General features: G+C 42.3%; 1 protein-coding gene across 3 annotated transcripts in view; it reads right to left on the minus strand.

The window, feature by feature from the left end:
• The window catches only part of ARHGAP23 (Rho GTPase activating protein 23), a 343,140-nt gene that overhangs the window by 173,118 nt on the left and 157,131 nt on the right, over window positions 1-12,891 (minus strand). For all 3 annotated transcript variants that reach the window (XM_077459396.1, XM_077459395.1, XM_077459394.1), the window contains exons 7-8: window positions 7,248-8,508; window positions 3,729-3,884 (exon numbers count right to left, since the gene is read on the minus strand). In XM_077459396.1, coding sequence (XP_077315522.1) covers window positions 3,729-3,884; window positions 7,248-8,508 — 1,417 coding nt within the window. The remainder of the gene's footprint in view (window positions 1-3,728; window positions 3,885-7,247; window positions 8,509-12,891) is intronic.

Consider the following 12,891-nt stretch of genomic DNA (forward strand, 5'->3'; position numbering starts at 1 on the left):
GCTTTGGAATTTCCGTTCAAATTTGGCTGTTAGTGAACGTAACAAAATACAGATTTATCCGAAGTTTTGAAAAACAATGAATGTCGCATCTAAACAAATGGAATTGAACAAATGAATAATAATTAAAAGGCTTTATTATTCATTCATTACGTTCCATTAGTTTAGATATTAGATTCGTATATAGAATATTACATTCGTTATTTCGGAAAATTCTTAACTTGGGATAAATTCAAATGCGTTACGTTCACTGTCAGAAACCATGAATCAGACCGAGACAGAAGTACAATTAAATCACACTTGTTAAGTAATAAAAAATAAGAAGGTTAAATAGAGTAAGCGTAGTCAAAGTATAGCAAGAGTTCAGTAACCAGATCGGGTAATCCTGTCAGGCCAGAAGTCAGGGCTCCAAGTAGAACAGCAAGCAAGCAAAGGAGCCAGAAGGGAAAGCCAGTCTTTAAACAGGTATGCAGGACATTTTCTTGTGATGTGACCAAGGCGAAGACAGAGATGAAGTGAGCTGGACAGCTTTAACCACTTCCCGACCAGTGCTGATAAACATCGGCAGAATGGCATGAACAGGCAAATGCGCGTACAGGTACGTCCCATTAAATTTTCTGCAGTGCCATCGCACGATCGGGACCTCTGTGAGTTCGATCGCGGGTCCCAGGGACTCTATCACCGCGGGGATACCCGTGATCGTCTCACGGGGAGATGCTAAAGTAAACAAGCATCTCCCCGTTCTGCCTAGCAGCAGTGTCACTGATCTCTGCTCGCTGTGATTGGAGCAGAGATCAGTGAAGTGTAAAACACAGTCACGCCCCCCACAGTTAGAAACACAGTACACACTTAACCCCTACACTGCCACCTAGTGGTTAACCCATTCATTGCCAGTGTCATTTACACAGGAATCAGTGCATTTGTATAGCACCGATTGCTGTATAAATGACAATGGTCCCAAAAATGTGTCAAAAATGTCCGATGTATCCGCCATAATGTCGCAGTCACAAAATAAATAAATAAATCACTGCTCCACGCCATTACTAGTAATAAAGTAGTAAAAAAAAAAAATAATAATTACTAAAGATGCCATAAAACTATCCCCTATTTTGTAAACGCTATAACTTTTGTACAAACCAATCAATTGTTTTTACCAGAAATATGTAGAAGAATATCGTATCGGCCTAAACTCAGGAAAAGGATTTTTTTTATACATTTTTGGGGGATATTTATTATAGCAAAAAGTAAAAAATAATGAGTTTTTTCAAAATTGTTGCTCCTTTTTTGTTTATAGCGCAAAAAAAAAAGCCGGGGTGGTCAAATACCACCAAAAGAAAGCTCTATTTGTGGGAAAAAAAGGACGTCGATTTTGTTTTGGAGCCACGTCCACACAATTGTTAGTTAAAGCGGCGCAGTGCCAAATCGCAAAAAGTGGTCTGGTCTTTGGCCAGCCAAATGGCCCGGTCTGAAAGTGGTTAAGTAGGCAGGTCAGATGAGCAGGATCAGGAACAGCTGGGTAACTGTGGCGAGAGATGAGAGCTGGCAATTAGCCGACAGCTGATTGGCCAGCTCAGAGAAGGTAGGGCTGAGCCAGCCCTGACAGTACCCCCTCCTCAACGACCACTCCTCGGAGGAGGACAACCAGGCTTGAGGGTAAAAAGTCTATGGAAATCACAGAGGGTAGGGGCATGTACGTCCGAGAATGAGACCCAGGAGCGTCCCTCCGGACCGCACCCCTTCCAATGCACCAGGTACTGTATGCACCCACTGAACCTACGGGAGTCAACAATGGATTGTACCTCATATTCCTCATTGTTCTCAACCTGTATAGGGCGATTACATGGCACCGAGGAGGTAAATCGGTTGCAGACCAACGGTTTCAATAATGAGACATGAAACACATTAGAGATGCGCATACTAGCAGGAAGGTCCAACACGTAAGCCACTGTGTTAATCCTGCAAAGGATACGGAAAGGCTCAATAAACCGAGGTGCGAACTTCAGTGAGGGAACACAAAGTCGAAGGTTGCGAGATGACAGCCAGACCCTGTCCCCAACCTGGTAGGAAGGCACAGGCAGGCGTCTGCGGTCGGCATGGAGTCTGTACCTATCATTAGCATGACGCAAAGCCTCCTGGACTTGTACCCAAGTGGAACAAAGACCATAGAGATGCTCCTCTAACGCAGGAATACTCTGCAGAAGAAACAAGTCAGGCAACATGGAAGGTTGGAAACCATAATTTGCCATAAACTGAGACAATTGGGAGGCAGAATTCAAGGTACTGTTGTGAGCAAACTCTGCCCATGGTAATAGGTCTTGACCAGTTATGATGGTCAGAAATATAGCAACATAGGAATTGCTCCAAGGACTGATTGGCTTGCTCTGTGGCCCCATTAGACTGCGGGTGATACGCAGAACAAGTAGATTGACTGTATCTTCTGAATTCATGGCCTGTCACAAACCATGAATCAGACCAAGACAGAAGTACAATTAAATCACACTTGTTTAATAATAATAAAAAAAGAAGGTAAATAGAGTAAGCATAGTTAAAGCATAGCCAGAGTTCAGTAACCAGATCGGGTAAATCAGCCAGGCCAGAAGTCAGGGATCCAAGTGGAACAGCAAGCAGGCAAAGGCGCCAGAAGGGATCTCAGCAAAGACCGTCTTTAAACAGGTACGCAGGAGATGGTTTCTTGTGATGCGACCAAAGAGAAGGCAGAGATGAAGTGAGCCGGGCAGCTTTAAGTAGGCAGATCAGATGAGCAGAATCAGGAACAGCTAGGTAACTGTGGAGAGAGATGAGAGCTGGCAATCAGCCGACAGCTGAGTTTCCAGCTCAGAGAAGGAAGGGCAGAGTCAGCCCTGATGCTAACAGACAAATTTGAAAGGAAATTCCAATACCTATAATTTAAGTTAAGTTATTATTATTACTTATTATTTCATATTTTCACATTTCTGATTTTTGTATTTGCGAATTTACAAATTTTCGAATTTCCAAAATTTCTAATTTCCGAATTTTCTCATTTCTAATTTCCAGATTTCCAAATTTCATAAATTCGAAATAAAGAAATTTGTAAATTCAGAAAAATTTGTTAAACGGGTTTTTCATTGAGTCGGATATTTCAGAATTTGTTTTAATTCGTTAAAAAAATTTGTAATGAAACGAATTGCACATGTCTAATGTTTAATAGGCTTCTTCTGTTCCTGATGGGCAATAGGCTTTCTAATCCCATGCATATAATTTCAGGTACTGCTCCTCGGTTTTCCCACTGAGGTGCCATGTCTTTGCCCCACAACTCCCGAGCCAGACACCTGGCAGTGGTTTCCATTTGGAGGCATTATCTTAGATCAGTATATAGCTGATTTGGAAGTATTGTTGTAATTATTAACATCTACTGTGTATGTATAAATCATCTCCACCTTTACCTAGTTTTGAGAGAATTTTTTAAAATACTCTAGAAAGCGTTTTTTTTGGTTTGCAAATTTTACCATGGGCATCTTCTCAAGAAGTGTGGTTGTCACGAAACATGTTGAGCTAAAGGATGTAACCATCGTTATGTTTTGTTAATGTATCATTATATAAATATTATGTTGATTTTATGCCAATTCACAGATGTGTGAATGCACCTGAAGTACTAAATCTCACTTTGATAACCCAGAAAACAAGGGAAGGCCTAAAATAAGCTTACTGAGTCTATTTTGCATGTCATGATAGTTTAAAAGGGTACTTACTGCAGTCCTGTGAATAGTGACGACTGACAGGAAAGCTGAATGTTGGCGAAGAAGGGCTGGTAGATTTTATTGGGGCAGAGCTGATGGCACTGGATACAACACAGGAGGCTGGGACATGTTTAGCTCGCAGATCAATACTTGGACTTGTTGGCTCATCTGTGAAGAAAGCGGGGTTTAAGTAAGATGGGTAATCAGCAGTCAAAACACTAAGGAATTGAGAAGAATTTATAAATATTTGCACCTAAAAACAATATTTTCATCCCACAGTTCAAGCAAATGTAAAATGTGAAGGGAAATTCCATTTAAAAAGTGCTCATCAGATACATTTAAATTGGTGCTTCCTTATGGACCCTGCAATTCTGGAAATTCAGATATGTTTAGGTGACCCCTTTGTTAGGTTTCTTTATCTTCTAGCAGAGCAAACACAGCAATGACCTTTTGGATTCAGAAGCTATCAATTAAGGTTGCTTGTTAAAAAAAAAAAAAAAGTAATAAATATATATCTATATATCTATATCTATATCTATATATATACATATACATATACATATATATATATATATATATATACACACACACACACACAGTGCCTTGCGAAAGTATTCGGCCCCCTTGAACTTTTCAACCTTTTGCCACATTTCAGGCTTCAAACATAAAGATATAAAATTTTAGTTTTCTTGTGAAGAATCACCAACAAGTGGGACACAATTGTGAAGTGGAACGAAATCTATTGAATATTTGAACCTTTTTTAGCAAATAAAAAACTGAAAAGTGGTGCATGCAAAATTATTCGGCCCCTTTACTTTCAGTGCAGCAAACTTACTCCAGAAGTTCAGCGAGGATCTCTGAATGATCCAATGTTGTCCTAAATGACTGATGGTGCTGGCCGTCCCTCTAAACTTTCAGCTCAGACAAGGAGAAGACTGATCAGAGATGCATCCAAGAGGCCCATTATCACTCTGGATGAACTGCAGAGAACTACAGCTGAGGTGGGAGTCTGTCCATATGACAACAATCAGTCGTACACTGCACAAATCTGACCTTTATGGAAGAGTGGCAAGAAGAAAGACATTTCTCAAAGATATCCATAAAAAGTCTCGTCTAAAGTTTGCCACAAGCCACCTGGGAGACACATCAAACATGTGGAAGAAGGTGCTCTGGTCAGATGAAATCAAAATCGAACTTTTTGCCCACAATGCAAAACGATATGTTTGGCGTAAAAGCAACACAGCTCATCACCCTCAACACACCATCCCCACTGTCAAACATGGTGGTGGCAGCATCATGGTTTGGGCCTGCTTTTCTTCAGCAGGGACAGGGAAGATGGTTAAAATTGAGGGGAAGATGGATGCAGCCAAATACAGGACCATTCTGGATGAAAACCTGTTGATGGAGATTTATCTTCCAACAAGACAATGATCCCAAACATACAGCAAAATCTACAAAGGAATGGTTCACAAATAAATGTATCCAGGTGTTAGAATGGCCAAGTCAAAGTCCAGACCTGAATCCAATCGAGAATCTGTGGAAAGAGCTGAAAACTGCTGTTTACAAACGCTCTCCATCCAACCTCACTGAGCTCGAGCTGTTTTGCAAGGAAGAATGGGCAAGAATTTGTCTCTCGATGTGCAAAACTGATAGAGACATACCCCAAGAGACTTGCAGCTGTAATCGCAGCAAAAGGTGGCTCTACAAAGTATTAACGCAAGGGGGCCAAATAATTTTGCACGCCCCACTTTTCGTTTTTTTATTAGTTAAAAAAGTTTCAAAAATCCAATAGATTTCGTTCCACTTCACAATTGTGTCCCACTTGTTGGTGATTCTTTACAAAAAATAAAAATGTTATATCTTTATATTTGAAGCCTGAAATGTGGCAAAAGGTTGAAAAGTTCAAGGGTCCCGAATACTTTCGCAAGGCACTGTATAATGTTGGATCATAAAATCTGACAAGTGCGATCTATATACATATATGGCATACTCTACTGCTATAACAAGAACCTGTGAGAACACCTTCCTCTCCTGACATAATTGTGTTTTCAAAAAGACTGAGTGTAAATTTAGAGTACCAAAGATAAAAGCATGTTCCTTTGTTTCAGAGACCAGTGATTTGTCAGGAAATAAAAGTGAGCAATTTGTCTTTGCATGGCAAAGCAAAAGGTTTCACCTCCCAACTTTTCCATTAAGCTACTGGCAATATAGTGAAGGGGGCTCCTGCCACCTTCAAGAGGTATTAAACCCCAAACGAAAAATGTGTTATATTGCAGCTTACCAAGCATTAGATGTGGTGGTTTGAATCAGTTTCTTTTCAAAGTCTTGTTTCCTCTATTTTCATCGGGTGATCTAGCCAAGAACACACCTCCTGTATTAGTGGCACACAACTCTGGAGGAATGACCATAGGAGGCAGAGCCGACAGCAGCATTGTCAGTCTGGGAGGAGGGTAGCGTTAAATATATTAGCATATTTAGTACCACTAACAAACTGAAGCCAAAATCCAGCTCACACTATCAAAACAGTTATAGCAAACAATCTTTTTACTTTTGGAATAAAGGTTTTGCATTAATAAATAAAATATGCTCATTTTAATTATCCCTGCCAGTGTTCGATGGTTTGTCTTATTCATGTAAATGAATAAATTCTGCTGGGGAATTTGTGCTTTGAAAAACAGACTTGCTGGCTGGATCACCAGATAAAAACATAAGAAATGAAGCCTAAAAAAGGAACCGAATACATAAGTCACATCTAAGAACCGGTAAGCTGCAGTATAATAAATGTTTGCTTTTGGGTTTAATACCGCTTTCATTCTGGGTACCTGAGCGGCCAATTACAGCAATTTAACGTGTGATGAAGGTTAGTAAGTCACATGCTCCAAACCCATATATTACAGGTATTTTTCTACGCATCTAGTATCCCAAAGAAGTTGAAAGGGATTAAGGCAAGATCAGTATGTGCAGCTGGGAAGAGCAGGAGTTTGGTAAACCTGTTGTCTTTTTTGCTGTATGTTCTGCTTAAAGTGATACTAAAGTCAAATTATTATTATTTTTTTTAAATAAACATGTTCTACTTACCCGCTCTGTCTAGTGGTTGTGCACACAGCAACTCAGATCCTCCTCTTCTCGGGTCCCTCTTCGTCGCTTCTGGTCCCTCCCCTTGCTGAGTGCCCCTACAGTAAGCAGCTTGCTATGGGGCACCCGAGCCGAGCCACTGCGGTGTGTGTCCATTCAGCTGCAGCCCGGCCATGCCCCCTCCATCTGCTAATTGGCTGACTTTGACTGACTGATTGACAGAAGCAGGAGCCAATGGTGCCCTGCTGCTGTCTCAGCCAATCGGGAGGGAGAGCCCTGGTCAGCCGAGTCTCTCATGTAACATCGCTGGATCGAGATGGGCTCAGGTAAGTATTAGAGAGGGGCTGCTGCACACTGAAGGTTTTTTATCTTAATGCATAGAATGCATTAAGATAAAAAATCTTCTGCCTTTACAAACACTTTAAGTAATATACAGTATATCCCAGGAAAGCTTACCAATAAAAGGAATGGATGCTAGGGGCTCCTCAGAAAATGGTAATGGGGGTAACCTTTGTGAGGGTCGCTCACTTGACATCTCTTCTCTTCGTGCAGAAGGGGCAAACTCCACATCTTTCCCTTCCTCTGGAAAGAGTACATTGACTTGCCGCACAGATGCTGGAGGCTTTCGTCCTGAAGGTGGCTTCTGTCTGAGGACCACCTCCTCTCTCTTTTCCTCTGTGGCACTGCTGTCATCTGTTGAACTGACACTTGTAGATGGTTCTTTCCTTTCAGGTGGGGAGGGAGAACATGGACAATGTGCTGACTTAAAGGTAGGGAGACCACTAAATCCTGTCTCTCTGAAGGAAAAAGCATGGAGGTGTTCAGTCCGACGTTGAAAAGAGGGACTGTAACTCCGGTACCCAATATACCCAGAGTCACCGGAACTAGAGGGTTGTGTCACACATTTTGCTACTTCCCTGGAAGCAAGTACCACAGGCTGTGATGTGGGAGGATGGGACACTTTCTGAGTTGTCTGAGGAGGTCTCTCTGAAGACCAAATAGGCCGTTCATAAGGGGGTGATATTAAAGCACTTAACTCCAGTTTCTCCATAGACCTACCAGTATGGGACAAATAATTGTCTGACTGTGCCCGGTGGCTCCAGGAATCATTATCAAGAGGATAGTGAAGGGTATCTTGTGAAACACTCTGAGGCCAGTGATTTTGATGACCTTGCCGAGTGACTTCTCCCAGTCGGTCTTGTGAGGCACTACGTCTTCTGGGGGGCAGGGCAGAGCCCCTCTTGTGAGGAGTTTGCTGGGACATCCAGTTACATAGTGCTTGGTGTCGTTCCCATTGACTTACCATGCGGGGGCCACTTGGCTTCTCCCACACTTCAAAAGGAACTTTGTTTGGTTGCTCTGGACGATGGCAGGATGTCCAACCATGGGCAGAATTGTACGGGGGTCCTGGCCCTCTGAATCGGTCAGATGCAGCTGGAGAAGCCATGTAAGGTCGGGGTGGAGGGAGAGGATTAGCAACAGGCCTAGAGTAGTCACTGCGATGAGCAGGGCTTGGAACTTCATTGTGCATGGGACTCCTGACAGATGGAAAATCCTCACAGTTAGACTGATGAAACCTACAGCTTGTTGGGTACCCAGAGGCAGACTCTAGAGGGTGACCTCGCCATGGATAGAAGGCAGGAGGAGGTGCAGGGATGCTATGTGCACCTCCACGGTATGGCTCATTGCCTTTCAGATATGCATCCTGGGAGTATGCCTGTATGAAAACAGAGGGGAAAATTTAAGGATTTCAGGTGGACTTGCATTTACCTGTTCTCTATGTACATGTGTGTGTGAAATAAAAACTAGGGACAAAATCAATCCTTTTTACTTTGACAAGAAGATATGAAAAAAAATGTAATAAATTGCTGCCACTCAAAAGGCACACCTGAGTATCATCAGGACTATCAATCCCTTTGTGCTTACACAAACAGAAGACTGGGGATCATTCCAAATCCCTATGAATATTGGATAGGCAAATTAAATCATATCCACCATAATGTAACTTTAACTAGCCATGCACAATATGTGTGTGCTTTGAGTTCTAAAATGTAAAGCAACCGACTTGGATTTTAAACAGACACAGAAGAACTACATTTACTTACAAGTGCAGTTAGTGATGTCCAGGATTTTTGTTTGAATTGAGAACACCTCAAATGGGATACCAGTGCAATAGAGACACCTGTATCATTAAATCACATCTTCCAGTGATGCAGAGCCTCATAAATCAATGAATGAGGCTCAATAAAAAACAAAAAACAAAAAAAACAACACCCCACTGTCTGAAAGACACACCCAATCCTGTCACTTTACTGGTTCAGTTCAAATTATATCTCCTAGGGCCCCATCGCTAAATGTAAACAAAGAGGCAGCATCTTCTGGGTGAAGTCATTGCCAAATATGGCCGTGACCCCATTTGGTCAATGTCATTGCCCACATATGATCATGTGGCATATTTGATCAGTGATGTCATGCTAACCCCAACCCTCGGTGTACATGACCGGGGATTCCACACCAGTAATGAGTGCTGGGAGACATCACTGGCATCCTTAGAAAACAATGACGGATAGGAAGCAGTCATATATAGTAGTGGCAGAAAAAAAAATATATACCTTATATGATGTTTGGCTCCCAATGGACCTAACTTTGAGCTGATCTTGAACAGAGACTTCTTGTAAATTTGATCTACAAACAATTGAGCTAGAGAGCATTGTTCTCAAAGCCACAGAGCTGATGTGAACAAGTATTTGTTGTCTGTCCAAGCATCACATATGTACTTGGCAGCCTGGTCCAACTGATTTGCCATATCAACCAGGTGCTGGGGCAAGCCTTTAGACAAAACCGCCAGGTGCAGAACTTTTACCCACTGTGCTGCAGCCTGGGACACCAAGGTACAGGTGAAAACTGATCTGAGTGCAGAACTAGCTGCTAAAAAAAAGAGAGCTGAGCACAGGACTCCATTTCTAAAGCCCTCTCACTATTATACATGCACTTCTTTTACATCTATTTTCCGTCTTTGGACAGTTTTTGTTGGGCTGCCAGTGATGTAACTCTTTCACTTGCATGTTATAAGAATGTTCTACTCTTGGTAGCTTAAAGTTGCAAAGAGTGGACTGTAAGTGTTCAGAGCACTGTGAATGTACTATAAGCATTGTACACAAATATTTTCTAGGAGAGCATATCTTCTATCAAGATACAGGCAGAGGTTCCTAGGCATAGAAAATAGAAAACATAAAAAAGCACTTATGAGAAGAGAAAAAGATAGCTGCTCCAGTCCCAGAAGGTTAGTTAGCACCAATAAAAAGGGACTCTCCGCTCTAAAGCTTTCTATTTGCAGGTAGGTTAAAGCTTCAGTGTATCTCCAAATCTGGGTGATCTGTATGGCACTGAGGACAGGGTGACCTTGATGACTAAACCCAATCAAGGTGAAACACATCAGAGGGACATGGTCAAGATGCAGGGAATGTAGCTGAAGTCTCTGTCAGCTTAAAAGCAGATGTGGTTGATCTATGTGGTGTGCACCCCCTAATTTTGTTATTGTTCCATGGAGTGAGACTTGCACCCGGAGGACAGGGTGACCGCTGCAGTTCTGGGACTGCCAAGTGCCACATCAATGTTGTGATCAAACAGAGCTCAAGAGATGTTTTACTTCCTAAAGATGCTAGGATAAAATTAACTTACTCCACATATATTAGGGATATAGTCAGTTGGAGGAGGTGTGCCTTTTGATTCGTTTAGTGTCCTCCTAGAGGCAAAGCATGCCAGGGATCTGCTGTGTCCCCCAGTGCACAATGAGATCAATACATTTTGTTACAAGTGATTGATATCCTGTCGGTACTAGCAGGTACACAGCAAATACCAATTTTGTCTGTCATAAGACATATCAAATTAAATCCAAGAAACAATAATAGCTGTCGGTCTGTCTTTCTGAAATTTTGCAGGAAAAATAGGATTTTTTATAACAGCTTGCCTGTAAAATCCTTTTCTTTTGAAGTACATCACGGGACACAAAGCCATAGTAATTACTATGTGGGTTATAGTCCACCTTCAGGTGCTGGCCACTGGCACACACTAAACAGGAAGTTGTCTCCCTATATAACCCACTCTCACTACTGGGAGCAATACACGTGTATACTAGAAAGAGGGGTGGGACCTCTGTGTCCCATGATGTACTGCAAAAGAAAAAGGATTTTACAGGTAAGTGGTTATAAAAAATCCTATTTTCTTTAATCGTACATCACAGGACACAGAGCCATAGTAATTACTATGTGGGATGTCCCAGAGCAATGCCAACTGAGGGGAGGGAGACACAACCAAAGTAGGGCACCATGAGATCAGAGGATTTATACTGCTGCCTGCAGTACACTGTGCCCAAAGGCGACATCCTCATGTCTTTTTACATCCACCAGATAGAATCTGGTAAATGTATGGATTGAAGACCAAGTTGCGGCCTTGCAGAATTGAGCTGTGGAGGCCTGGTGATGCACTGCCCACGGAGCACTAACAGCCCTAGAGGAGTGCGCTTTGATTTGGGAGGGTAGAACTACCTCTTTAAACCATATACTTGAACGATTACTTGTCAAATCCATTTAGAAATAGTAGATTTCAATGCTGCCTGTCCTCTTTTAGGACCTTCAGGCAACACGGACAAAACATCCGTTTTCCGAATCTGAGCAGTAGCCTTTAAGTAGACTTTGCTCTCGCCACATCAAGAGAATGTAGTGATTTTTCTTCCATAGAACAGTGTTCCTGAAAAATGAAGGTAGAACAATATCCTGGTTTAGATAAAAACCTGATTACCGTTGGTAAAAAGTTAGGATGAGGACGCAATAGTACCTTATCCTTGTGAACAATAAAAATATGGCTCTTTACAAGAAAGAGCAGCCAATTCTGATAACCATATCTGCTGCAAGAAGGGCATCATAAAAAATGATTTCCTTGTCAAAAAAAGGACCAAGGGAATATGTCGTATCGGCCCAAAAAAAGGCTGTTTTGTAATGCCGACAAAACTAAATTCAAGTTCCAAGGGTTCAGGGGTTACCTAACCGGAGATTAAGCCTTATTTCTCACCCCATCTGCAGAAAGTCAAGGATTCTACCCTTGACCTATTTCCTGGGGTGCAGCTCCTAGTTTCACACCAGGAGATATAGGTTTCCCAGACTCCATAATATATAATTATGGAGGCCGGCTCCCTTGCATTAACCAAGGTAGAAACTACTGAACCTGACAGCCCACGCTTCTTCAGAGTGTGGGTCTCAATAGCCAGACCGTTAAATTTAGTGTATGTAAAGTAAGATGGAACACCGGACCTTGCGAGAGAAGATCTGGCCATGATGGTAGGGTCCATGGGTCCCCTACTGCCATCTTTACGATCTCTGCATACCAAGATTTCCTGGACCCAGCTGGGGGCCACAAGAATCAATGGCTTCCCTTCCTGCTTTATCCTGGGTAGAAGTCGTGGACGCAGGCAGAATAGGAGGAAATACATATATCAGTGAAACCCGATTCCATGGGAATAGCAAGGCATCTGTTCCGCATGCTAACGGATCCTTTGTTCTTGACACAAAGTTGTCAATTTCTTTGTTGAACCTGGACGCAAACAGATCTGTCTGGGATCCCCCATTTTTGGCAGATTGACAGGAAGATATTGGGATGAAGGAACCATTCTCCCGGGAACAACTGCTGACGACTCAAGTAGTCCGCCTGCCAATTTTCTATTCCTAGAATGAAGACGGACGATAGGCAAAGTACATTGTTTTTTGCCCAAGATAGGATATGATTCCCCTTTCTCTGGGCCGCACAACTTTTTGTGCCCCCTTGGTGATTAATATAGGCCATTTCTGTGTTATTGTCGGATTGAATCCTGGCAGGACAATACTGTAAACTGAACGTTTAGGCCCTCAGGACCAAGAGCTCTGCCTGAATTTCTAAAATGTTGATGTGCAAGGCAATTTCTGATCTGGGCCACTTCTCTTGGACAGTTGCCTCTTCCAGGACTGTTCGGCAACCTAAACAAAAAAGGTTGTTAGGTTGCTAGGTTGTTAGGTGGGAGACCACTTGGTATTTCCAGGTGGTCTCCCATCTGGGTACTAACCAGGCC

The sequence above is a fragment of the Lithobates pipiens genome, unplaced genomic scaffold (assembly GCF_037356315.1).
Source record: "Lithobates pipiens isolate NorthernLeopardFrog02 unplaced genomic scaffold, aLitPip1_a1.2 Scaffold_28, whole genome shotgun sequence".
NCBI lineage: Eukaryota > Metazoa > Chordata > Amphibia > Anura > Ranidae > Lithobates > Lithobates pipiens.